Source organism: Cervus elaphus, chromosome 28 (genome assembly GCF_910594005.1).
Source record: "Cervus elaphus chromosome 28, mCerEla1.1, whole genome shotgun sequence".
Taxonomy (NCBI): Eukaryota; Metazoa; Chordata; class Mammalia; order Artiodactyla; family Cervidae; genus Cervus; species Cervus elaphus.
In genome coordinates this window covers 46,447,312-46,475,306 of record NC_057842.1, presented here as the reverse complement: position 1 = coordinate 46,475,306, position 27,995 = coordinate 46,447,312, and the positions used below count along the sequence as shown (strand labels likewise).

The window sequence follows — 27,995 nt, the reverse complement described above, 5'->3', positions numbered from 1 at the left end:
GAGACAGACTGCCTGGGCAATGTATGTGGCTTTTTCCTCAAAACACCATAGAACATGACAGAGCAGAGGATAGAGAGGTGATCTCTAATAGGGAAGACACCCTGAGATCCAGGGAGAAGCCCAGCCCCTAAGTCATCCAGTGTTTCAGGTTTAAAAAAGCTACCTTCACTCTGTGAGCTCGGCTGCCCAGCTACAATCTAGAGATAAAGATAAGCTTGGGAAAGAGAACTCCCAAATGGAGTCCAGGTATATGCGAGGCACTTGTATTAGCTTGTTTATTCCTCATAATCACCAGTTACTAAAGGACAGCTGGGATTTGAACCTGGGCCTGATTTCTTCTGAAGCTGAGACTCTACACATTATATACTTCCAGTTTCTGCTGTTAAGAAGACCACCTCAGTGGGAAAGTGGACTCTGTGCAAACTTGAAAATGCTCTGGACTTGAGTGGGTACATCTAGGCTGCCTGCACCTCAAATGAGCCAGCTGATCTAGGATAAAGGCTGCTTTAGCTTATCTGTACTTTTGTGTTAGCATCTCTGCAGGGAGCTGGTGATGATATCAGACCCTGCATGCACTGGTAGCTAGTGGCACCCTTCTCTGGCGATTGGCGGGGGAGTAGGGGGTGGCTTACAGTCATAATGTCAGTGACAGCTGCATTATATGCAGTGCTTATTTAAACAAACAACAATAGAAAACATGACTCCAGAAAAGCCGAAACACATAGCCACATTTCAACTGTGCTTGTATGTAGTGACAGGAAATGCCTGTGTAATTTTAGACCAGTTTGAGAGGTAGAGATCTCAAGAGAAGCACACATACGTATACTTTGGAAAATAGCACTTACCTGAGAAAGAATAAGCTATCAATGAAGTAATCTTTCAAGCTAATTTTTTAAGGTTATTTTATACAAAATAGTAATTAACTTTTGTGATACTTGATGAAGCAAGACAAAGAAGCTGTTTCTTCTTTTTTTTCTCATAAATTAGATTACTGCTTCCCAAAATGCTACCCAAAGGAATGGTATTTCATGAAATATTCCAAAAAATGCCTTATGTGGACAAGTTTGAGGAATGGTCTATCTTTCTCCTGAAGATTGAAGGTTGGGGAGACACCAAAACTTTTAAGAAAGTATTACTGATTTTATTTCCAGGAAGTGGTCTATGGGGTAAGAAGTCTTGGCAGTTGCTGAGATTTCTGATTGTAATGTATGTTTGGACCATTCACTCATGTGGTCTCTTTGTTTTATGAACCTCCGTACTATGATTTCCAGGAATACTTTGTAACCAAACTGACAGACAAGTAGGTGAATAATCCTAGGTCCACTGATTTTTAGGGAGCATCCAAACCAGATGAGCCTGGCTCAGCTGTCTGAGGGGTTAACACATAAGCCAGCGAGCTGCCTCGAACAGCCTCCTCAGCACAAACGAGGGAGCTGGGTGGATGCACTCAGCCTCAGCGCAGGGCTGACAGTCTGACTTCACTGCTTATTCCCATAGAGAAGTGACATGATGCATGCAGAATGATGGCAGTTCTGGGGTTGCCGCTGAATACAAAGGAGCCAGGAAAAAACCTCCCATTCTTAAATAACATTTATTATTGTTGGAAAGAAGTCTCTTTTCATGAGAACAATTCTCACATTTATTTAAAGGTATACTGGTTATGGTTATAGAAGCAAATTTCACTGAGGTGTTCTATATGAAGTATGCCCGACTACGCCTCTGAGTTCAGCAATCTAATGTTCACAATGTGTTGGCTGCCATTAGCTATGTATCCAAACATGCCTTTTATTTTTTTTTCCCCCTTTTAGAACATGTGCCTGCACAGGGTGGAGAACGAAACGCCAAGGGCCTGCTAAAAAGGAGAAGCCTAGAAAAGATAAAATTCCTGCAGCAGCTCTGGTCAACTGCAGCCGTGGGTGCAGGAACAGTGTTTATGTGGGGAGGCGCTGCGCCCAGTGGTTTCTCGGTTGAATGGTGTGAGAGAGCCCTTGAGGTTTTCTGCGGCGGCGGAGGAAGAGAGAGATGCCATTTACTGAATCCAGTCGATGTTCAGGCAGCGTGCTATGAATGCAAACATGTCTGAGACTTCTTCTATCACTTTGGCCGTGGGCTTCCCGGCCCCGTGGCCCGCCTTGGTGTCCACGTGGATAAGCAGGGGGTTGTTCTGCTTCCGGCTGCGGCCCACGAGGTGCTGAAGGGTGGCGATGAACTTGAGGGAGTGAAGCGGGACCACACGGTCATCATGGTCTGCGGTGAGGAGAAGCATGGACGGGTACTGGATGTCGTCTGCCTCTGGCAGCTTCACGTTGTGCAGTGGAGAGTATCTGAAAGGCAAAGGCACTTCCATGAGGCCAGGTATCAAAAGGAGAGCTCTGCGTGTCCACTAGGTTAATCACGCAGAGACCTGTGTCGTTCATCAGCAGTGAGGACTGTGGCCAGCTGGTCCCTGGGTGACCACTGCAGACATTATGGTGGGCTGTGATTGGCCAGGGCTATAGGAGGCTGGGGAGCCCTGTCATTTATTTGGCCCTCGCTCACAGGGCTGCTGGAACAACCCAAACTATATGCACCCTGACTGTCTTGAGGTGAATATTTGCATATTTTTCAGGCTGAATTTTTCACTGCAACAAAGTGGACTGGTTGTCCCTTTGTTTATTATTACATGAGAAAACATTTTAAACTGAAGTATAGTTGATTTACGATATTAGTTTCAGGTAATTCAATATATTCTTACAGATTATAGTCCAATTAAAGTTATAAAATAATGGCTCTATTCCCTGAACTGTAGAGCACATCCTTGCAGCTTATTCATTTTATACACAGTGGTTTGTATCTCTTAGTCCCCGACTCCCATATTGCTGATTGTTCTTTTAAATCACTGACTATGGATATAATAGGTGCAAGCCTTTCTTTTGTTGAAGAATTTGAAATCCACAGTGTCTGGCAGCTTTTTGCCTGTTTGGTATCTATAAAATCTTTATTCTGATCTCAGGTTGATAGTCTTAGCAAGAACACAGGTCCCCCCAGGCCTAGTTTCTGTCTGAAAACCAGGGAACCTGAGCTGGGCCGCTGATCTGCTGGCTCATAGTCCAGCATAGACTGACTTTGGCCAATGGTGAGAAAGTTGGTGCAGGAGGAACCGTCTGAAGCACAAGATAAATTTGCAGTTAACAAAAGGTTTTCAAAAACTAAGTACAATCAGATTAAATGCTTGATGCTAATTAAGTAAAGTGAAAGAAATCTCTGAGTATTTCTTCTTTACTTTTAATTTTTTTAATATAAATTTATTCATTTTAATTGGAGGCTAATTACAATACTGTAGTGGTTTTGCCATACACTGACATGGATCCGCCACGGGTGTACATGTGTTCCCCATCCTGAACCCCCCTCCCCACTCCCTCCCCATCCCATCCCTCTGGGCCATCCCAGTGCACCAGCCCCGAGCACCCTGTCTCATGCATAGTCAATACGGCTGTCTTTCTTTTTTTTTTTTTAATATGGCTGTCTTATTTCTCAGAGTGTTCAGTACTAATGAATCAACTATTTTAGTAGAGTTTTATTTTGTAGGGTGAATAGGCAAAAACAGTAAAATTTCTGCTCAGTTAACCAAGTCAAGACTAAAACTTTCTGGGGTTTAGTCTCCTGATAGGTAAGATGGGTGTGACAATGGATCTGTTTTCTGATCTCACTTCAGAGTATTTTTGGATCAACCCTGGTCCTCCAGATAAGGATTAGTTCTGTGGGAAAACAAGCTTGGAAATTCTTTTTACGAATGATACCTCTCCCTGCCTCAAGAGTCACATACCACATTTTTATATTAAAGATTCTGAGAAGTTCTGTAGGGGAAAAAAAAAAGTCTGTTAGGCTTTATTTATCCCAGCCATTCACAAACTTCGAAATCTAGATCTTTTTTCAGGGGGGACTCCCTCCAGTATAGTGGATTCAGTTCTCTGCTCACTTGGGAGCAGATGAGAGGACATGTAGCCCTGTGAGTGCTAGGCTGGAAAAAGTAAGGTCTGAAATAGGAGTATCACTGATGTCTTGACAGAAAAAATATTAAGAACTCTTTTATTGCTTTCAAATTAATTTTAGAAGTATTGGGTTCCAGTGAATATTTTGTTGTCTTCAACATACAATTAATTCAGTCTTTTCAACTGAGTATAAATGGGACCTCGCCCCCTAAATGCCTATTTTCTCTAAGTTAATTTGAACTATGACTCCTTCAGATATTCAGCGTTCACCAGATGTGTCAGTGGGGCTACTTGTATATTTTTAAAGTTACACTTTCCCCCCTCCTACAGAATAGAATTTAGCAATTTGAAAGTATTCAATTAAAAAAATCCAAGTCATTTTAGCCAAATATCTAAGTGGAGAACTAGCCATACTGCTGCTGCTGCTAAGTCGCTTCAGTCGTGTCCGACTCTGTGCGACCCCATAGACGGCAGCCCACCAGGCTCCCCCGTCCCTGGGATTCCCCAGGCAGGAATACTGGAGTGGGTTGCCATTTCCTTCTCCAATGCATGAAAGTGAAGAGTGAAAGTGAAGTCACTCAGTCGTGTCTGACTCTTAGCAACCCCATGGACTGCAGCCCACCAGGCTCCTCCGTCCATGGGATTTTCCAGGCAGGAGGACTGGAGTGGGGTGCCGTTGCCATCTCCGGAACTGCCATACAAAGCACATCAAATGAAGGAAAAAACCTGACTTGAGAAACTGAAGTTACTGTATCGAAATCTATAGCTGACTGAAAAGACTGGGATGGGACACAGGCTCCTGATGCTATTCCAAGGGCAGCTCCTTAACACTGCTGGTAAATCCCCCCGGATCCTGCTGTGGGAAGTAAAGAGAACCAAGAGCCAAAGAAGAATGCAGCTTACAGTCTTGAGAATCTAGATGTCTGCCATTTTCTGTTATCGCCAAAGTGGTTGAGGGATATAAATATTTCAATAATGCAACTTGTAGTTTCAAACGTGGGCTTCCCAGGTGGCTCAGTGGTAAAGAATCCACTTACCAATGCAGTAGATGTGGGTTCCAACCCTGGGTCAGGGAAATTCCCTGGAGAAGGACATGGCAACCCACTCTAGTATTCTTCCCTGGGAAATCCCATGGACAGAGGAGCCTGGAGGGCTACGGTCCATGGGGTTGCAAAAGAGTTGGACACAATTTAGCAACTAAACAACAACAAAGTTTCAAACATAAGTGGTTATACTGAAAGCACAAAATAACTGTACTTGCATATATTCCTATTTCCTTTTTTTAACTGAGAAAAAGAATCCTATATATATATATATATATGTTATAATGATACCTCTTTTAAAATTAGTTTTTAATTGCTGTATCAACAAAAACCACACAGATTTCTTATCTCATAGTAAGTCAGAAGTCTGAGTTGGTTTGACTGGGTTCTCTGGCTGTCTCAAGGTTGAAATCAAGGTGTTGGCTAGCTGGGCACTTATTAGGAAGTTCTAGGGAAAAATCTACTTCTGGACTCATTTCAGTTGTTGCCAGAATTCAGCTCCACAAGGCTGTAGGATTGAGGTCCTCATTTCTTGGACAGCTATTGGTTGGGGTTGATGTCGGGTTGTAAAGGTCCCCTTCCTCCGTTTTCAAAGCCGGCAGTGGTGGGTCTAGTTCTCCTCATGCTTCCAGTCTCTCTCATCTCCTTTTCTGCTGCATCCCTGACTCTTGCCAGAGATGGTGCCCTACCTTGAAGGGCTTGTCATTAGATTAGGCTCTCTTGATAATCCAGGACAATGTTTCCACTCTGATCAGCTGATTAGTAACCTTCATTTAATCTGCAAAGTCCCTGCAGAGCAGTCCACAGATCAGTCAACCATTGAAGAACCAGGGGGACAGGAATCCCGGGGGACTATCTTTAGGATTCTGCCATCACATCTTTGTTATTTTTGCTCAAGACCAGATCAGAACTAGGAAGACAGATAAGTATCTCCACCACATACCCTACTTTTGCAGTGAATTACACGTAAACATGAGATACTGAAGGGGACAGTCAAACATACCCTTTTGACTGAGTTCAGTATTCTGACATCAAATCGTGAACAATACAAACATGTCAGTATGAATCAAAACCTTACTTGATAAGCCATTCAAAATGTTGTTTGTTGTCTGAGCAGCCATAATCAGTGGTCCAGGCGTGACCAATGGTGTATTTATGGAACTTCAGCATGTCCATTACTCCAACTTGGGCAATAACGCAACCAAAGAGGTCAGGACGCTGATTGGCACAGGTAGCTAAAAATCAAGATAGAAAAAGGAGGTTGTCCATCATTAAACATCTGTCATAAACAAACCCAAATGAGAACAAAACACTTAAATGTTTTCTGAATCTTGATGGTCTTTTTTTCCCAAAAGCACAGGAAGAAACTATCAGAAATCACTTGCCCAAGAGTCTGCAAGCTTTCCCCCTGCTTCCAGTATATATCCGAGGGGTGGAATATTTTCATCAGTAGTGGACACGTAACTCTTCATGAAAACCTCAGACTTTCTGTAAAATCTGTGCTGCTCCCAGCCCTAGCTGCTTTCACAGGTGATGCAGGATATTAACGAACTTGTGCAGGGTCTCAAAACTAGCCTGTGATCTTGTGACATAGTAAGAAATACCTGTTTAATCTTTGTCCCTGGTTCCTAGAACAGAGCTCCTAAAACCCTTGCGAGTTTCCTGAGTGACAGGGTAAGAGGAGTATTTTTCATAATTCATAACTAACCCCTCTCAACCATATCTGAATTCATGCTAATGAGGTGGCTCTTGCTGGGTTTCTAGACAGCTTCAGGATGGGGGCTGGCTGACCAAGGAACCACGTGATAGGAGGATTGGATCTTTTGGTACCTCCCCTGACGTCTGGGGAGAGGAGCGGGGCTGGAGGTAGTGATTCATGGCTACTGATTTAATCAATCTAGCCTGTGTAACAGAACCTTCATGAACACCAATGGAGTCTGGAGAGCTCCCGGGCTGGTGAACACTGGGAGGTTCTAGGACCATGGCACACTCACAGGGCATGGAGGCTCGGTGTGCACCTGCCCCAGCTACATACCTCCTCTGGCTTGTCCCCAAGTTCCATCCTTTATAACAAACCGGCAAGTGTAAGAGCGTTCCTGAAAGTGAAAGTCACTTAGTCGTGTCCACCTCTTTGTGACCCCATGGACTATACAGTCCATGGAATTCTCCAGGCCAGAATACTGGAGTGGGTAGCCTTTCCCTTCTCCAGGGGATCTTCCCAACCCAGGGATCGAACCCAGGTCTCCTGCATTGAGGGCAGATTCTTTACCAGCTGAGCCACCAGGGAAGCCCAAGAATACTGGAGTGGGCAGCCTTTCCCTTCTCCACTGGATCTTCCTGACCCAGGAATCGAACTGGGATCTCCTGCATTGCAGGCAGATTCTTTACCACTTGAGCTATCAGGGAAGCCCTAAGAATGTTCCTGAGTTCTATCAAATTATTGAACTCGAGGAGGAGGACCTGGGAACCCCCAATTTATAGCCATCAATCAGAAATATGAGAGGTCTAGAACTTGTGATTGGTGTCTGCAGCGGGGACTGTCCTTTGGGTCTGTGCTAACTCTGAGTAGTGTCAGAATGGAACTGAATTGTGTGACACCCAGTTGGTATCTGGAGAGTTGGACCATTGGTTGCTGTGGGACCCACCCTCCTACCCCTTCCTGCATTTGGCATCAGAAGTGTTGTAAACAGCAACAGTTGATAATAGGTATAGCTCAAAGCAGAACAGAGCCTAAGACCCAATTCAGAGCTCTATCAGATACTGACATATTTTCTTGTCCTGTTTTAAAAATACTCTTCTTTGTATACTTAGAAATTTATTTTTTGGATAATTCAATAAATGTTTATTGAACATCTGCCATGTGCCTTGCACTAGGCATGGGGCCTGGGGATATGTCAGTGAATAATTTAGTGGGAAAGATAAAAGAAGTGAATGGGCAGTTACAGTGTGGCATTCACTTCTGTTGAGAAAGTGTGGGTACTATGGAAGAAGGGTGTAGGCCAGCATAATGAAACTGGGGAGGCTTTGGGAGGAAGTAACATTAAAGCTGGCATGACGAGGAGTTAGTCAAGAGATGTGAACTTTTCCTGCCTCTGGCAAGAGACAGTTCCCACTGCAGTTTAGGTGTCAGTGCTTATTCATGATACCGATTTCTGAGTCCTACCCCTGCAGATCTCCTCCTCCTCACTCAGAGGTGGGAGGGGCAGGAAGATGTTCTTTTAAATAAGCACTTTAGCATCTTGATGGACAAACTCCATCTCTGAAGGTCCCATAAAGGACCTGGTTTATTAAAAGGCATAAACCAATTCCTGGAAATACAACTCCAAAAATGGACTTATTGGATGAACCAGTAAATTACAACACAATTCTCCCACTACTAAAATCAGGTGGTATTTTCAACATCTTTTCCCATTAAATAGTTTAGATTCACCCTAAGTTGTTCTTTCTTTTTTATTAATACTTGTTTAATTCATATGAAAACGTAGTTGGCTCAAACTCAAAATATACTAAGAATCAGACCACTTCTTATTACTTCCATCATCACACCCAGGTCCATGCCACCATCCTCTCATTGAGACAGCAGCCACCTCACTGGTCTCCTGCTTTTCTGTCCTCGCCTCTTCTGTCTACCCTAACACAGCAACGGATCAATCCACGGTCCTGATTTAAACATGTCAAATTATATGCTGACTCTTTGCGACCCCATGGACTGTAAAGTCCACGGAATTCTCCAGGCCAGAATACTGGAGTGGGTAGCCAGCGTTTCCTTTCTCTAGGGGGATTTTCCCAACCCAGGGATCAAACCCATGTCTCCCACATTGCAGGTGGATTCTTTACCAGCTGAGCCCCCAGGGAAGCACCCGGGAAGCTGGGTTTCCCTGGTGGTTCAGACGGTAAAGTGTCTGCCTGCAATGTGGGAGACCCAGGTTCGATCCCTGGGTTGGGAAGATCCCCTGGAGGAGGAAATAGCAACCCACTCCAGTACTCTTGCCTGGGAAATTCTATGGATAGAGGAGCCTGGTGGGCATCACCGACTCAATGGACATGAGTTTGAGTGAACTCCAGGAGTTGGTGATGGACAGGGAGGCCTGGTGTGCTGCAGTCCATGGGGTTGCAGAGTCGGACATGACTGAGCGACTTCACTCACTCAAATTATATGCTACTTCTCTGCTCAAAACCTTCCCAAAGGCTTCTCAGAGCAAACCATGCTCTCTGACAGCTGTGAGTCCCGCCTGGTTAGGTTCCCAGCACCCCTAACCTCTCCCCTTGCTCTCCCTTGCTGTCCGTGCCAAGCCACAGACGTGGGTCAGGCCCGTCATGCCACCTGCCTCAATTAACTAGAATGAAGGCTCCGTGAGGGTGTTGTCTGTTTCATTTGCTGACATATTCCAAGTATCTGGAAAAATGCCCAGCACTTGCCCAATACATATTTGTTGAATAGATAAATTTGTGGTTATTTGGTATTTAAGAATATTATCCATATCCTTTCTCAATTTTTCTTTAAGTTGAAGTATAACCGACATAAAGTGTGTCAGTCTCAGGTGTAAAACAGCAATGTGGTATTTTTATGCATCACAAAATGATCACTATGATAAGTCTAGTTACCATCTCATCACACAAAGTTATTAGATATTATTGACTATATTCCCTATCTATATAGTATATCTCTGAGCTATTTTATCACAGAGTTTGTACCTCTCAATTGCCCTCATTTATTTCACTCATCTTCCCATCCCACTCCACTCTGGCAGCCACTAATTTTTCTGTATCTATTACTAGTCTGTATTTGCTCAGTTGTACTTTTACATTTCTCATATAAGTGAAATATGGTAACTGTCTTTCTCTGACTTATTTTACTTATTATACCCTCTAGGTCCACTCATGTTGTTGCAAATAGCAAGATTTCATTCTTTTCTATGGCTGAGTAATATTCCCCTGTTTGTATATTATACATATAAATATTTTTTATCCATTAATTTATTAATGGACACTTAAGTTGCTTTCATATCTTAGCCATTGTGAATAATACTAGAATGGACATAGGGGTATGTATCTTTTTGAATTAGTGGTTTTGACTTATTTGAAAAAAATTACCCAGAAGTGGAACTGCTGAATCATAGTTGTTCTATTCTTACTTTTTAAGGAACCTTCATACTGTTCTGTATAGTGGAGAACAGTTTACAGTCCCACGCGTGCATGAGGGTTCCCTTTTACTGCATCCTTGTCAACACTTATTATTTGTTGTCCTTTTGATACTAGCCCTATTGACAGTGTGAGATGGTGTCTCATTGTGGTTTTGATTTGCATTTCCTTGGTGATTAGTAACCCTGAGCATATTTTCACGTGTCTATTGGCCATAAGTATATCTTCTCCGGGAAAATGTCTATTTAGGCCCTCTGCTCATTGTTAACTATTTGTTTTTGATGTTGAGTTGTATGGGTTCTTAGGCTATTTTGGACATGAAGCTCTTAGCAGATACATTGTCTGTAAATACCTTCTCAGGTTCAGTAGGCTGCCTTTTCATTTTGTTGGGAGTTTTCTTCGCTGTGCAAAAGCTTATTAGGTTGCTACAGTCCCATTTGTTTGTTCTGCTTTTGTTTCCCTTGCCTGAGGAGACATATCCAAAAAAATTTCATGAAGACCAATTCAGTGTACTGCTTATGGTTTCTTCAAGGGGTTTTATGGCTTCAGTTTTTATAAATATTTTTTTGAGTTTATTTTCATATACGATGCAAGAAAGTAGTCCAGTTTGACTCTTTTGCATGAAACTGTCTAGTTTTCCCAACACCATTTATTGACAAGGCTACCGTTTTTCCACTGTATATTCTTCCTTCCTTTGTTGTGGGTTTACCATATATGTGGGTTTATTTTGGGGTTCTCTATTTTGTTACATTGACCTTTATGTCTGTTTCTATGCCAGTACCATATTGTTTTGGTAACTAGAATTTGCAGTACAGTTTGAAATCAATGAGCATGATACCTCTAGCTTTGTTCATCTTTTTCAAAATTGTTTTGGCTATTTGGGGTCTTTTGTGCTTCTTATTTGTTCTAATTCTGCAAAATGGCCATTGATATTTTGATAGGATTTGCATTGACTCTGTACATTGCCTTGGGTAGCAGGGTAATTTTAATAATATTAACTCTTCAAATCTATGAGCATAGTATATCTTTTAATTGGTTTGTGTCACCTTCAGTTTCATCATGTCTTACAATTTTCAGTGTACATGTCTTTTGCCTCTTTGATTCGATTTATTACTAGGTATTTTATTCTTTTTGGTGCAATTTTAAATGGGATTGTTTTCTTAATTTCCCTTGATAATTTGTTAAGGTATAGAAATGCAACAGATTTCTATATATTGATTTTGTATGTGCAACTTAATTAGTTCTATGATGGCATCTTTAGGATTCCCTATATATAGTACCATGTCATCTGCAAACAGTGGCAGTTTTACTCCTTTTCTAATTTGGATTACTTTTCTTTCTTTTGCTTGTCTGTTGCTGTGGATAGGACTTCCAATATAATGTTAACAGGAGTGGTGAGTGATTCTCTTGTCTCAATAAGACCCTTTTCTTTTTTTTTTTTTTGTTTTTTGTTTTTTGTCAATAAGACCCTTTTCTTGTTCCTCACATTAGAGGAAATGCTTTTGGCTTTTCACTGTTGAGTATGATATTAGCACTTGTCATACATGGCCTTTATTATATTGAGATGTGTCCCTCTATACCCACTTTGTTAAGAGTGCTTAATCACAAATGGATGTAGAATTTTGTCAAAAGATATTGAACCATCCTTACATCCCTGAGAGAAATCCTACTTGATCACAGTGTATGATCCTTTCAATGTACTGGTGAATTTGGCTAGCTAAGACTTTGAAGCTTTTCACATCTATGTTTATGAGTGATACTGGCCTGCAATTTTCTTTTTTCTATGTGTGGTATCTTTGGTTTTTATATCAGGGTGATGCTGACCTTGTAAAATGAGTTCAGAAGTGCTCCTTCCTCTTCAGTTTTCTGGAACAGTTTGAGAAGACAGGTGTTGACTTCTCTCTAAATGTTTCATAGAATTCACCCGTGAAGACATCTGGTCCTGACGTTTTGTTTGCTGGGAGTTTTCTTTTTTTTTTAATTTACTGATTCAACTTCATTACTGGTAATTGGTTTGTTAAGACTTTCTTCCTGATTCAGTCTTGGGAGATGGCTAGTTTCTAGGAACTTATCCATTTCTTATAGGTTGTCCACATTATTATGCATAATTATTCATAGTATCTTAGGATCCTTTGCATTTTTTATGGTGTTGGATGTGATTTCTCTTTCATCTCTGATTTTCTTTGGGCCTTCTCTGTTTTTCTTGATGAGTCTTGGTAAAAGTCTGGTAAAATTTTTTCATCGTCTCAAAGAAACAGCTCTTAGTTTTATCGATCTTTTGTACTGTTTTTCAGTCTCTTTTACTGCTCTAATTTTTATTATTGTAGTCACTTTAGGTGTTAGGTTAGATTCCATTTTCATTTGTCTCTAATTTTAATTTTCTTAATTTTCTCTTTATCAGTGACCCACTGGTTGTTCAGTACCTTATTGTTCAGCCTCTGTTCATTTTTTGCAGTTTTTCCTTGTAGTTGATGTTTAATCTCATACTGTTGTGGTTGGAAAAGATGCTTGATGTAATTTCAACCTTCTTAAATTTATTCAGATGTGTTTAGTAGCATAGCATATGATCTATCCTGGAGAATGATCCATGTGCACTTGAAAAGAATGTGTATTCTGATGCTTTTGGATAGAATGTTCTTAATCTACTTAGTCTATCTAATCTAATGTATCTTTAAAGTCAGTATTTCCTTAATGATTTTCTCTCTGGAATGTCTATCCATCGAAGTAAATGGAATACTAAAGTCTCCTGTTATTGTTTTACTCTTGGTTTCTCCCTTTACGTCATCAATATTTGCTTATACATTTAGGTACTTCTATGTTGGGTGCATAAATATGTTTTTAAAATTTTATTTTATACTATAGTTAATTTACAATGCTGTGTGTGTTTTAGGTATACAGCAAAGTGATTCATATATACATATGCACATATCCATTCTTTTTCAGATTCTTTTCCACATAGGTTATTATAGAATGTATGTTCCCTGTGCTATACAGTAGGTCCTTGCTGATTATTTTATATATAGTAGTGTGTCTTTGTTAATCCCACACTCCTAACTTATCCCTACTTCCTCTTCTCCCTGTAGTAACTGTAAGTTTGTTTTTGAAGTTCTCATTTTTTTAGAACTGTTTTTTCTGTTCAGCTTGTATGATTTTCATTATTCTGTTTTCCAGGTCTCTGATCCATTCCTCTATATCATCTAATCTACTGTTGATTCTTGCTGCTGCTGCCGCTGATGCTAAGTCACTTCAGTCGTGTCCAACTCTGTGCGACCCCATAGACGGCAGCCCACCAGGCTCCCCCATCCCTGGGATTCTCCAAGCAAGAACACTGGAGTGGGTTGCCATTTCCTTCTCCGATGCATGAAAGTGAAAAGTGAAAGCGAAGCCGCTCAGTCGTGTCCAACTCTATGTGACCCCATGGACTGAAGCCAACCAGGCTCCTTCGTCCATGGGACTTTCCAGGCAAGAGTACTGGAGTGGGGTGCCATTGCCTTCTCCGTGATTCTTACTAGTATGTATATATTCTTTTATTTCAGTTATTGTACTCTTCACCTCTTCTTGCCTCTTCTTTTTATTTTCTAACTCTCTGTTAAAACTTCACACCATGTCCATCCATTCTTCCCCTGAGTTTGTGGAGCATCTTTATGATCATTACCTTGAGCTCTTTATTGGATAAGATTGCTTATCTCCACTTTGCTTAGTTCTTCTTCTAGGGGTTTTAGCTTGCCTCCTTGGTTTAGAACATAGCTCTGTCTTTTCATTTTGCCTAACTCTGTGTTTGTGTATGAGGTGGGTTGGTTATGTGCTCTGAGACCCCCATGCAGCTGACGTCCTACCACAGCAGCAGACTCCCGTGTGGTGACCCCCACATGGTGTAGGGGTGCATGGCCCTTCTGTGGTGGCAGGGCCAACTACTTTCGGTATGCTGGCAGGCCAGGCCTGTCTGTGCATGAGCAGAGCTGGTGCCAGTCTGCCGGTGGGTAGAGTGCTGATGGTAGCCAGAGGGGGGACTCCAGAATGGTGCTTCTCAGCACCAGCGTCCTTGTGGTAAAATAAGTTCCCCCAAATGGCTGCCCCCAGCATCTGTGTCCCCGCTAGGAGTCCCAGTTGCCTCCTGCCCCTCTGGGAGGCTCTCCCAGATTAGCAAGCAAATTTGACCAGGCTCCTTTCAAATCACTGCCCATAAGCCGGGACTCGGAGCATGTGAGATTTTGTGTGCACTCTAAGAGTGGAGTCTCCATCTCCCACAGCCCTCTCGCTCTCCTGAAAGGAAGATCAGAGCCAGGTGTTCTGGGGGCTTGTCTTCCTGGTGAGGGGTCTCTGGACTGGGGAGCCTGCTGTGGGGTCTTGAACCTCTCTCTCTTTCGGAAGGATTATCCTGCAGTTGTGAATATCCTCCCATTTGTGGGCTGCCTGCCTGCCTGAGGCTGTAGGTCTTGACTATACTATGCATCTGCCCCTCCTTACCCATATCATTGAGGTTCCTTCTTTGTATCTTCAGCTATAGAAAATCTGTTAGTCTGTTAGTCTGTTAGTCTTCAGGTTGTTCTCATAGTTGTTCTGTAAATAGTTGTTAATTTTGGTGTGCCCATGGAAGAAGGTGAGCTCAAAGGCTCGCCATCTTGGCCACATCTCTACCCTTTCCAAATTTAAACAAATTATTTCGGACATACACATTTTACCTCCATGGGAAAATGTTGTTTTTTTTTTCAAGTCTATATTCTATTGGGGTAAAAAAGTAAGGGGTAGAAAAGTAAGGGAAGGAATTCAAGTTTTGACACGAGTTAGTATATTTCAAAGACAAGGAAACAGGGAATGTCAAAATCCCCTGGGAACAGAATTGAAAGCTGAAAACTGTCACATGTGCTTTTTAGGCTGAGTCTCTCTATGCTAATCTACATTTGTAAAATGGCCCCTCGTCTCCTGGTGACGCTGGAGGTGGGACCCAGCAAGCAGAGTGCAGGCCCACTATAAATGTCCACTGCAATGTTAAGTACTGCCGAGAGACGAAAGCAAAGTAAAATTTCATTAAAACTACCAAAACATAGGAAAATCTACTTAGAGGCAGTGCCACAGAGAGGTTAAAAGAGCAGAATCTACAACCATGGTGCTAATCATCAGCCCCAGCATCACCACCACACTAGCAAGCTTCTCTACCTCTCAGAGCCCCATCTCCCAGGCTGCATGCCTGTCAAGGGCTCGGCACTGGGCCTGGCACACAGGTGCTCAGCAGGTGAACTATGACTAAGGCTATTTCGTTGCTTTTAAGCTATGGATCCGTCTTTGCATGGACCTCATTTTCCTTTATGACTTCTTTCTCTGCACCCACAGCGTTTAGCATCCCATGGCGTTAGGTATTCAACAAGTATTTATACCTAGTGATCACGGGTGGCTAGCACAGTCAGAGGGGTGTTACTTGGTTCAGTCCTGTGCTGCCTGAACTCGAGAGACTTGTGGGCTTGGTCTGTGGGAAGGGAGTCCCCACCCAGGGGAGGGAAGGGTGAGAACTGTGGTCCAGAAGAGCTCAGAACAGGGAGGAGGAGAGCTCATCATGCTCTGATGAGCTGAGTCACTAGTTGTGTCTTCATATGTTATTAGATACCCAAATACAAACAGGTTTTGCTTTTTCTGTACCACTGCTACCATCCATGAGCCCAAAGTTAGAGTATCTGAAAACTCTTAAGAGTTAACTAGTAAAGTACAATGAATAAACCCAGTTCTCACCTACTAAGAGGCCTCCATTTGAACCTCCATTAATAGTGAGCCTCTTGGGAGACGTGTAACCTTCCTTGATAAGATATTCAGCAGCACACTGAAAGTCATCAAAGCAGTTTTGTTTGTTGGCCAAGATGCCACCTGTAATGTGCCAAAGTGAAAGATAAGTTAATTAACAAAATACTAAAAAAAAAAAAAAAGAAAAATCAACAAAAACATTTTAACCTAAGAGGAATTCAAATGATGATAAGGCATAGTTTCAACTACTGATCAACTTAAACACAATGAGCTAACACTACATTTAGAAAAATGCCTCAATGTATGCACTACAGAAATCCATCATCAGTACCATAACTGCTCATCCATATGGTGCCTTTGCATTTTTCTAAAACCTCTTAGAACTTATAAGGCAAATGCCCCAAAGGGAAGAGATGATCTGTCATGATGTCTGACCACCATGAGAACAAAAATGAGAAAGCATGTCATCAACACGAACTTGTGTCCTGGGAGGAGCTGGACTCACTGACACACGACCTGGAGCAGAACTGAGTCCTCCGAGAGCTCCACAGAGAATGTGACGATGGAGGTGAGCTCACTGCCTCTTTCCTGGGAAGATGAAGGTGCTCTGCACAGACAGGCTCATGTCTCACCTCTCCTCTCTGCAGGACTTTGAGATGGGTAAGTGATTTTGAGAACTAAAGTTCTCTGATTTTGTCCTCAGCTATTTATTCAAGAACTTAAGTAGAAATTTGGAGAAGGGAATGGCAACCCACTCCAGTATTCTTGCCTGGAGAACCCCACATAGAGAGGAGCCTGGAAGGCTATAGTCCATAGGGTCGCAAAAAGTCAGACATGACTGAGTGACTCACACACACTGGAGGAATTAGGTGATTAGGTGGGGGAATGTTGTTGCACAAAGTAGCTTATTAGTTTTAGTCTTTGTTGGCCCTGCAGCATGCAGGGTCTTCCCCTGCCAAGGACTGAACGCATGCCCTGCTTCAGCAGAACTGCAGTCTTAACCATTGGTCCACCAAGGAAGCCCCTAGTTTTTCTAGTCTTTTTTTCCTCTCTAGTCTTGACTGAAGAGATCTCAAAGATCTCCCCAGAGAATCTCAGCTTTCTCATAGTCAAATGAACACATTAAGAGAGGAAGACCTGTAAGGTCTTAAAATATCTAAAAATAAAGGCCAAAAGTCAAAGTCATGCTCTCAAAGGAATGGGTACCTGAAATAACTGCCTATGAAATGAACAAAAAGCAGACATAGATCTGATTAGATATTTGAGATTAAATATAACCATTTTTGCAGAAATTGAATTAAGGATGAAGCAGTACTACTGAAGAAATTTTTTCATATCAAAACAAATGTTATTAAGATTTTAATTGAATTAGAATGGCTAGGATAACTTAGTTTCCAGGAATAATATAATTTTGGGTATATGACTATATTTTTTAAAGGGCATTGAATTTTAAAACTCAATTAACAGAATGGAATCTATATTTATCAATGTTCAATATGACAGGGTCTAACTGAAAAGGTCCATTTGGGGTCCTTTCGCTGCCTAAATTGGGAGAACATCTATGATCAATCTAAACACAGGTAAGCAACTTTCAGCTTCAGTCAAGCTGCAAACTTCCCTCCCCCCCAAGGCTTTTGGAAAATAACTTGGTTATATTTAATACAAAGATGAGAAAGTTGACCAAGACCAAGGGAGGGCACTCTTCCCTATCAGAGCTCAATGGACCACCTAAGGAACAAAAGAATTTTACGGTGAAGGACTTGGGTCCTTTGAGAAGGCCACAGTGTCAGAAGTCCATGCAGGTGGGTGTTTAAGTGTGAACATGAAAATTTTTAAACCAGAAAATTGGGTGAATCAAGGGCTCCACACTTAGCATATTGGTTTGGGATGTAAATCAAACATATAGTATATTGACATTTTATTTTTATTCTCCTTTTCTTAGTCATCTCTTAATATCACAGTTTCACAGTATGATTTTAGGGTAATTAAACTCTAATATCAGGTCCAAGTCAAAATTATACAATAAATTCTATGCTGTTTCAAATACAATGACAATCAGTAAAGCCTTCAGGGATGATACCTGGCAGCAGTTGGCCCAACAATGGCTGGGGCCCCATGTGTTCACTGGGGACATTCAATCTTGCTAAGATGCTCAAGTAGTTTGCTAACATTGGTCCTTGGGGTGCATGCTGAAGACCTAAGGGTCAGTTCTGGGCCTTTCCTGCCTCCTGACACCTAATAGTTACTTAGGAAGAATTCTCTTTACAGATCTACCCTCATCTTTGTTGATCTGATTTGATGCAGCACACCAGAGCCTCTGGCCTCAGGAGGCAGAGAAGAACAAGTGGGTTTATGGATCTGAAGGGTGGTCTTGGATGCTCTTCTGGTGGGAGAAGGGCCCCCTCGCCTGGTGCTGCCCAATCAAGCCCAGGCAATGGGGTCTGCCCCCAGGCCTGCAGACTGTCTTCAACATGATGGCTGATGTCGAGAGGGGAGAAGCAGGGAGCTAGTGGGAGTGAAGGTGCCTCCCGCAAACACAGGAATAAGGTAAGGGAAGAGCATCTTCTTCAAGTTATTGACTCATCTATACATTTCAGATATACAAAAGCCTGGGAGACAGGGCATGCTCCATATGGAGAGAAAAGGAAAATACAGGGCTTTAAAAATAAAGACTGCCATTAATGTTTTTAATTTCCTCAAGCAACTAGAATACATGCTTCAGGAGGCCAGAGACTGAGTCATTAAAACCAGAAAAGAATAACAACTGCATTGTGTTTAATAAAACCTGCACATGATAGTCCCAACAGTAATGCTAGGGGGGGATGCTATTTGTTAGCAGTGTTGGAAAACTTGGAGAAAACAACCAAAAGATGCCCAAACTGGGACTAGGAAAGCTCTATTTTAGAGAGATCGTTTCTCTTACAAGAAAATAACCTGGTTTTGCAGTCTGTTTTAAGACAGCATGGCTTTCACTGTTTAGCATTATCTGGCTAACAGAGAGGACACAATAAATACCAAAAGTTATCCCCCAGACTCACTTCTGACAGTGATAGATAAAAATGTACCCCATATATTGCTAAAAAAATTGGTTATGGTATGAAGGGGATGCTTCTGAAAAATATGTACTTCATTAAAATAGACTGCCAAGGAAAATGTGAAAAGACTGAGCTGTTAATTTAAACAGACACTGAAACTACAGTTTCAATTTGGAAAGGTGGGGATACTGCCAGCAGTGTGTCTGGAAGCATCCTTATTTTTCATCTGTCTTATCTCTTCGGCTCCTAACACCTCGGCTCAGACTGTGCCATGTTTGTGTTTCTGCAGAGAATATGCCTCACCTTTATGCCACGTCTCTCCGTATTCGCCACCTCCTCTGATGTTGGCAACTGCAAGGACGCCACCCATGTGTCTCACGAAGATGAGCCTGGACACGCTGAGAGATGGTGGAAAGGTTAACCGTCCGGAAGTGCCCGGCGAGGAGCGCGCTGTCTCCCTCCACCACACGTACCCCTGAAGACACTCCACACGTGGGATCACCCGAACGGGAGCCCAGTGCTTACATAGTTCACTTAAAGCAAGTAATGTAAAACTTCTGACTGATGAACTGCAAAGCTCAGACATTTGCACGAGCATTCAGTATACCTCACTTTGAACAGCTGTCTTGGCAACAAAACACTGCCCGGTCACCTGACGCAGCCCTGGTGTGAACACCCAGTATCTGTCTCCAAATTAAGTTGGAAAAAAGAAAGCAAGCTCTTTCTGAAGTATGAAGTTTACACAGGTTTTCCAGAGATTTACATGGTAAACTAGGCGTGAGAGAGACAGAGGAGATCAAGGACACAGAACCAGAAAACAAGAACGGAGTGCCCAGGGCTGCAGGATGTTTTCTAGAAATAAACAGAAGAAACTGTAGCACAGAGCTTCTTTACAAAATTTAGATTTTGTTTTCCTCCTCCTCTTTCCACTGACCCTAACAGTATTAGTACTGAGGTTATTTCTCTGCTTGCTGTAACTGAAATTAATTTTGCTTTGAAAACTCTCTCTGAAATTTTATCATGTTTTCTTTCAGTAACTGGGGAAATGACAGGCTTCGGCAGCCCAAGGCTCCGGATGGTCTGGGTGCTAACTTCCTGGATGCTGAAGATCAGAGGAAGGTGATCTTCAGACACTCATATGGTCTTTCCTCCCAACATTTTTCCTACACCTTGGATGGTCTCTGCTGAAACTACCAGCACATCCACTGGCTCAGAAAAGAAAACGTGTAAGTACACTTCCTTACTCATCTCAATTCCCAACACAGAACAGGCTTAATAAACACACACAAGGAACAAAGACGAGATCTGTGGGGACCAAGGGAAGGGGGTTCAGGTGCAGACACAGTCTAGACCAGCCTCTGGCTTCTCCTACTGTTTGGAGAAGATCAGATACACAGAGGTGCCACGCTCACCTGTAGTTGGGTGTGATAGATATGTTGAAGCCACCGTAGCCGTATAGGAAGGCAGGGTGAGAGCCATCCAATTTTATGCCCTTTTTATGCACGATGAACATCGGAATCTTTGTGCCATCCTTGCTAGGGTAGAAAATCTAGAGCAAAAGAAAGCAGAGTAGTTAGATTTCACATTCCTGAGGAAGCACTTGAATGCTTTTACATGGGAAAAGTAGGTAGCAAATTCTTTAAGACGCAGAGTGGCACAGTGAAAATCCAGTACCACTAAAGGGCTAGGTGATGACAAAGCATATTTCAGTTTTTATGGAGACAGTGTGGAGTAGTGAGCTCAGGCAGACTTGACTTTGAATTCTTATTCACTAGCAAAAGCTAGGTGACGCTGGGCAAGTTGTCTGGTCTCAGCCTTATTTCTTTATCCCTAAAATGTGGCTGTCATGCCCACCTCTTAGGGTCTCCATGAGGCCCAACTAAGAGAAGAGGCACTCAGTTCTCTGCTCCTGAGCATCCCTCCAAGCACTGGAAAGTCAGATTTAGCTCTTCTATCAAAGAGTCCGATTGAGAAAGACGATTTCTCTAGGAGAGACAGTTTATGTTCAACTTCCTCTTTAAATGTTAAGACACTCAACTCTTCATCTTTCTATGTTCAACTACTAAATAAATGTTAGCAACAACAAAATGCGTGTGAGCTTTATAGAGTAGATGAGGAACAACCCAGAAATCCTATTGTCTTGATTAAACAATGACACTTTCTCCAGTATTGATAATGAAGGCTCACCAAATCTCCCTGAATCTGGACATACTCAGGCAAGTTCAGTTAACATTTCTAGATTCATTACATTTTGGGTAAAAGGAATAAGAGAAAAAGGATTAGCAAGAGAACGTGAAATGCTATTCAAACGGTAAGACACACAAAAAGCACCAAGTCACCCAAAGCTGATAATGGCTTTTTTTCAGACAAAAATCTGTAAACAGCTTTCTCTTTGGGGAAACACGGTGTCTTTATCCCAGATGACACCTGTAAAGTGCCCCAGCTTAGAAACATCTTTCTAATAACTTCATAGTCAAAGACACAAATGTCTACAGTCACTGTGACTTGGAGCCATATTCTATCCAAAGCTTTTTAAGGTAGCAGTTCTACTGCAGAAAGTTGCCACAAAGTCCTTGGAAATAAACAGTGAGGGGTGGGCAGGGGAAGTCAAGGCAGATTTGGAGAAAGGCACTACAGGGTCACAGTTAATGCCTGCAAGTCTGGTTGTTATTTTGAAACCTGCCAAGAAACAGTATAACAAGCATTTGCTTCTGACTTTGGAGAGAAATACTGAGAGAGTACATCACTTTGGTCATTAAGGAATCATGGAGAATACACTGCAGAGTTCAAAATCATTCAACGGGACAGAGTCTTATTTAAAGTTACTGAGTGTCAGGTAGCAGCCACTGATAGAAAGTAACTGTGTGGGCAGGACAAGAAAATGCAGAGGAACAAGAGATGGACTGGGATAACGCCCTAACACACAGGGCCCTCAATCAGGAGTAATCTAACCACAGAGGCAGCCGCATCCAGGGAGCGAACGGTCTCACATGGTTCTACCTTAACCAATACAGCGACTTCCCAACTTCCCACCTACCCTCCAACCCCAGCCCCGCACCTATTCCCTCTTTGGTCCAACTGAGCTCTCCTCGGGCCACAGCCGCTCTGCACCAGTCACCTGGACTGGTGCACCTCTGTCCCCACTGAGCTCTCAGACCCTCCTCTTTGCTACCACCTGGAGGAGGATTTCCAGTGCCTGAACTGGTCTGTTCCCATCTGTCTCCAGGACAAAGGAACACCATCCAAAGCACAAAGGCTCCCTTATGCCTGTAGCTGCAAAAAATATACCCAAGCTTTAAGCTGCTCTGGTTCACATGTTAAAATAACAACATTGTAAACACTGTCCCAAAGTAAAAGGGCACTGTGAGGATGATCACAACAATATCATCTTCAAGAAACTCCTTAAAAGGTTATTTCAGACTTGAACATACACACTTAATATATATGTGTACAGATTTTTTCACTATATAGACACAGAGGAGTATTTTATGCCATTTCCATCTATGGAATGGCAGCTGATAATAAACCTTAACCTGACTCTATAAACTGATTCCTCCTGAAGCCACTTCCTTTAAAACTTTTCTTTCAGAGACTTTGTGGGTATTTTCTTTGTAGACCTGCTCAGGAATAAGGAGAAGCTCCTTATTTTCTTGTTCTTCCCAAACCTGGCCCAACCAAAAAGCTTCACCTCAGAATCTACACTAGTGGTTCTTGAACCTTATTGGTTAGACCTAAGAATCTGGCATAAACATGTTAAAAATGCCATTTTCCTAGGCATCATTCCCAGGAATTCGGACCCCATGGTGTGGGATGGATGCCCAAATCTGCAGATTCAGCACATCTGCTGGCTCTTCTGATGCAGGTGGATCTAGGCTCAAAAAACTAGTCACGCTGTTGACTTGTATCATCCCCTCTAGCCTCCTCAGGGACATCAACCAAAAGCCAGGTATTTTCCCACAGTCCTTGATAATTCAATCTGAGACTCTACTTCTCTTGACCCAGTTCTCCTGCGATTTTCTTTAGTGACTAGTGATTTTCTTTCAGTGAGTGGTCCACCTATCCTGCCTGGATGCCTTTACAGGCCCGATGTCTGCCGCCACCACCCCCTATCCACTTGTTCATTCAAATATCTGCTGCATGTCCATTATGTGCCAAGCACGGTGCTGAGACATACAGATGAATACGACCCGGATAATCCCTTCTGTCACGGACTTAACGTCTCCAGAGTCAAGTCGACACGTACTGCAAACACCCATCCCTTGGCCCTTAGAACTTGGAGCTCTTCTGAAAGGAACTCGTTTCCCCAGTGACTCCAACTTGTTCTTGTTCTTGCTCTACCTTCTCTTCCTTACTCCTGAGGTATCTGCCTTTTTTCTTTCCTTTTTAAAAAAACTTTCATTACAAAACTCAAACAGTGCTCTGTATCAACCTAGAGGGGTGGGATGGGGAGGGAGACGGGAGGGAGGTTCAGAAGGGAGGGGACATGTGTATTCCTATGGCTGGTTCATGTTGAGGTTTGACAGAACACAGCAAAATTCTGTAAAGCAATTATCCTTCAATAAAAAAATAAAACAACAGCAACAAACTTTCATTACAACATTCAATCCCTTATATCTCTCTGGCTCTGTCAGCCTCCCTTGGGTTTTCTTGTCCAGCTTGTGACCCTCAGGGTGACCCTTGTCACCCATAAAGTATCACTAATGCCTGAAATCCTCTAATTCTAACCTAACCAACTGGGTTCCTTTTCCTCCTCTGGGCTGCTAGGCACTCAGGAAGTGCCAATTCACTTAATTACAGATTAATAATAGTTGAAGTCATGGGCTCTGACCTTATGCCTTTTTTCTAATCAATTCCAGAGTAGCTGTTTCCAGTGTTTTCCATTTTCCTCCATGCCAAGCATCACCCATTTGCATCTGCTGCTCTTTGGATCTGGCTTTGCCTATCTTCATGGGAGTCATCTGTTGGAATTCTTGAAAAACCTTCTGCCACCTTCACTTACCCTCTGAACCCCAGAAGGGTTCACTACTACTGCACTTTTCTGATCACCACAAATTTTTCTTTTTGTATTGTCTCCTTTTCCTTGGCATACAAACAAACTCAAATTTCTTCTGTCCTACACAATAACAACAAAGCCCCAAATCTTTTGCACTACCCTGTCTGCCCCTCAAGCTAAATTTCCATCTCCTGCTTTCTTCCCGATCAAATATATCCACAGTAACCTACACCCACAGCTCACACCAGCCTGCCTCCTTCAGGACTGTGCCCACCACCACCCTTTCAAAGGGCATCAGTGAATGTTTTTGTCTTTGTCTCTCCATCCATACCTCTACCCTACTGGTGTAGATCCTTCTGAACTTTTTCACATGCTTATACAGACATATCTATTTACACATATTCACATACACAGGTTATTATTAAATGGCAGTACATAATAAAATCAGGCAAATGCTGGGATAAAACTTATTTTGCTTCTCCCCAGTCAGCTATATATTATGAAATTCTTTCCAGGTTAAGATATACAGACTTAAAACTTCACTATAAAAACTTCATTGGATTTAACCATTTAACAAGCTTATTTAACGATTTTGCTCACCAAAAGCTATTCAGACAATTCTTTTTCTGTTATTAACAATGATGGAATAAATCCCTTTTATGTAAAAGGGATTATATACTCATGACTTCTGTAGGATATATTCTTAGACATGAGATCGCTAGATCAAAGTGTACATGCATTTAAAATTTTAACAGAGGAATTAGAGTCAAGGTGGTGGAATAGGAAGATGTGGAGTTCGCCTCTCCCACAAGTACATCAAGAATCTACAAATGAAACAGTTCTCACAGAGCACCTGCTGAACACTAGCAAAGGACCTCAGATAGCTAAAAGGACAAGAAAAATTCCTGCACAACCAGGTCGGATGAAATAAAGAAAAAAAGGGCATGAGACGGACCCTGCACCCCTGGATGGGGAACTGGAGGAGAGGAGAGGGTCCCACACTCAGAGAAGCCTCCTCACGAGTGGGGAGACCAGCTGGGACATGCAGGGAGCTTTGGAGACTTGGAGGAGAGCGCAGCAACTGGTCAGTGGCAGGCAGAACAGAGTAAGACCCACACGGGTGGTCTGTGCCATACAGATGGCTGGAAAAGCACGTGACAAGATGCTCAACATCATAAATTACTCGAGAAATGCAAATGAAAACTACAATAAGGTATTACCTCACAGCAGTTTCAGAGTGGCCATCATGAACAAAACCTACGAACAATAAATGCTGGAGAGGGTATGGAGAAAAGGGAACCTCCTGCACTGATGGTGGGAATGTAAATTGGTACAGTCACCATGGAGAACAGTATGGAGGCTTCCTAAGAAACTAAAAACAGAACTACCAAATGAGCCAGCAATCCCACTCCTGGGCATCTGTCTGGAGAAAACCATAATTCAAAAAGAAGGTGCACTCCAATGTTCACTGCACCACTATTTACAATAGCAAAACATGAAAATAACCAAAATGTCCATCAAAAGAGGAATGAATAAAGAAGACACGGTACATAAATACAACAGAACACTACTCAGCCATAGAAAGGATGAAATGCCATTTGCAGCAACATGAATGACCCTAGAGACTATCATGCTGAGTGAAGTCAGAGAAAGACAAATATTGTCTGATGCTGCTTATATGTGGAATCTTAAGTTTATTTGTATCTTTTTTTTTTTTTTAATTTACAGATAAGAAAGAGTTATAGATGTGGAAAACAGTCTTATGATTACCAGAGGGGAAAAGGGTGGAGGGATAAATTGGGAGATGGGACTGACATATACACACACTACATATAAAATAGATAATTAATAAGGACCTACTCTACTAGCACCTACTGGGAAGCACTAGGGGCTTCCCAGGCGGCTCAGATAGTAAAGTGTCTGCCCGCAATGTGGGAGACTGGGGTTCAATCCCTGGGTCGGGAAGATCCCCTGGAGAAGGAAATGGCAACCCACTCCAGTACTCTTGCCTGGAAAATTCTATAGATAGAGGAGCCTGGTAGGCTACAGTCCATGGGGCCACAAAGAGTCAGACACAGCTTAGCCAACTTCACTTTCTTTCTTTCTACTAGCACCAGTAGCACAGGGAACTCTTTAATACTACGTACTGACTTATATGACCCAAGAGTGGGTGTATGTATATGTATAACTGATTCATTGTGCCATACAGCAGGAAGAAATACAACATTGTAAATCGACTATATTCCAACTTAAAAAAACTCAATAGATTCTGGCAAATAATTTTCTAAAGATGGTGCGTCAACTTGTAGCTCCTAATGACAGTAAGTGTCCATTTCTTATTAGTAGTTGATGTTAAGATGGATTTTTTTGTTGGCCTAGTAGGCAAACATTATCCTATTATTATTTTAAGAATCAGTTTTTAAATTAACAAACATTTTCATCTGTTTATTGGTCATGTTATATCTCTTCCTCAGAGAACAAAGTGTGCTTTCTTTTCTGATCAATTAACAGACACTCTTCTTACATTAAGGGTATTTACCTTTTTTTCTGCCATATATTTTGTTTGTATTTCCTCCCATGCTATAGCCGGTTTTTAAAGCTTCTTTGTGGTATCTTAAATATAGACAGATAGCACATATACAGATAGGACTCCATCATCCCCAACTATAAAAGCATTATCTATATTTTCATTTTGAATTTTTTACATTTATAGTTATAATCCAAATGAAGTTTGTTTTTACATATAGTCTGGTATCTAACTACTTTCCCCCAAATAGTCAACTATTCTACACCATTTAATGAAGAGTAGTTCTTTTCCCCACTGTTTAGAAATGCCATGTTCAAATTGGTATCTTCCCAGGCCTTATCCATTTTGATCCCAATCTGGCAACTACTTCTTTGGCTTCCTGTGTGGAGTGTCTCATTCTTTTTCAACCTTTCTAACTGATCCATTACTAGCTCTTCTTCCTGCTGCCAAATGCTTCTGTTCTGCACTTTTCTATATGTGGTGTTCTCTTTTCTCTCTGCAAACTCCCATTTGCCATCTCAGAGAGCTCTAGTAAACTGCTGTGCTAAGGACCTCCACGTCCACATCTGCAGGTCCCTGCTATCAGAAAGCCCCTCGGGGGGGCTCCACGCTGAGGGCTGAGTGCTCACAGGGCAGTGACCCGTCTGCATCTCCAAGGCAACGTGCTCTAGGTCTGCCTTGTTCAGGCTCCTCTGTCTCATTTCAGCTGGTAGCAGCAGCTCTTCATTCACTGTCTCCTCAGCCACCCGACTGCCAACTCTCAGAAGCATGATCTTGTACCAAGGACCCCACACCCAGGCACTCACTCTGTCCTTTCTCTTCTCAGTCCCTCCTCGCCCAGGGGGACCCTGCTCAGAACCTCTGCTGCACTAGCCTCAACCCCACCTGGTACTCCTGGCTCCTCTCACTAGCTACAGTGAAGCTATAGCAGCAGCAGTACAAACCTTGAACTATTATTAGTAACATTCAATGACCATAATGTACTTTATATATTTATGTGCTACAAAAGCCATTAGTGCTTGATGAGGAGGCAATTGCTGAAGCTTGAACCCATAGGCTATTTTCAGTAGTTTATTGCTATACCACCACCCAGGTTCCAGCTAAAAAGCAGAGACTTACTTTTCCCCCTCATAACTGAAACCAAGTGAGAGCAAGCTGACAACCCACATCCATTCTTTCTGACCACTGTGGGCGCAGCCCTTTGATGGAATGCCAAAGCCATAAAGAAACCCTTAACGGACAGGACAACAAAGTGCTCACATAGGATCCAGCAGACATCCACTTGAGTAACAGAAAAGGTCTGCCCATCATCCAGGGCCCACAGCTCATCACGTGACGGGTCTTCCCCCTTTTCATCAGCAGCAGAGCAAATGGTTCATGCAACAGATCCAGTTCAACCAGGAACCCATGATACCAACATTAGCACCAGGGTCTTTCCCCTAGCACACCTGTCCACCTTCACAGACACAAGCACCACTGAAGAATCGAAGAATGTCTTTGGAAGCACCCATGAGACCACTAAGAGGGACTAGGCATTTGACACAACCTTCA

At 42.4% G+C, this 27,995-nt stretch overlaps 1 protein-coding gene and 2 long non-coding RNA genes across 4 annotated transcripts in view; 2 read left to right on the top strand and 1 right to left on the bottom strand.

Moving 5' to 3' along the window:
- Window positions 1-1,572: 1,572 nt before the first annotated feature.
- Window positions 1,573-27,995, bottom strand: part of LOC122685409 (prolyl endopeptidase) — a 136,402-nt gene continuing 109,979 nt past the window's right edge. The window contains exons 11-15 of the mRNA XM_043890182.1: window positions 20,337-20,473; window positions 19,228-19,322; window positions 15,881-16,012; window positions 6,093-6,249; window positions 1,573-2,324 (exon numbers count right to left, since the gene is read on the bottom strand). Coding sequence (XP_043746117.1) covers window positions 2,030-2,324; window positions 6,093-6,249; window positions 15,881-16,012; window positions 19,228-19,322; window positions 20,337-20,473 — 816 coding nt within the window. The 3' untranslated portion in view covers window positions 1,573-2,029. The remainder of the gene's footprint in view (window positions 2,325-6,092; window positions 6,250-15,880; window positions 16,013-19,227; window positions 19,323-20,336; window positions 20,474-27,995) is intronic.
- On the top strand, window positions 13,608-18,424 carry LOC122685413. The gene is made up of 4 exons (XR_006338372.1): window positions 13,608-13,667; window positions 16,271-16,549; window positions 17,393-17,469; window positions 18,158-18,424. It is a non-coding gene; the product is annotated as an uncharacterized LOC122685413 (long non-coding RNA).
- Window positions 18,693-23,287, top strand: LOC122685414. 2 transcript variants are annotated; one of them, XR_006338373.1, is made up of 3 exons: window positions 18,693-19,653; window positions 19,959-20,150; window positions 22,969-23,287. It is a non-coding gene; the product is annotated as an uncharacterized LOC122685414 (long non-coding RNA). The 2 variants fall into 2 exon arrangements; XR_006338374.1 differs by having other exon boundaries at window positions 22,699-23,287.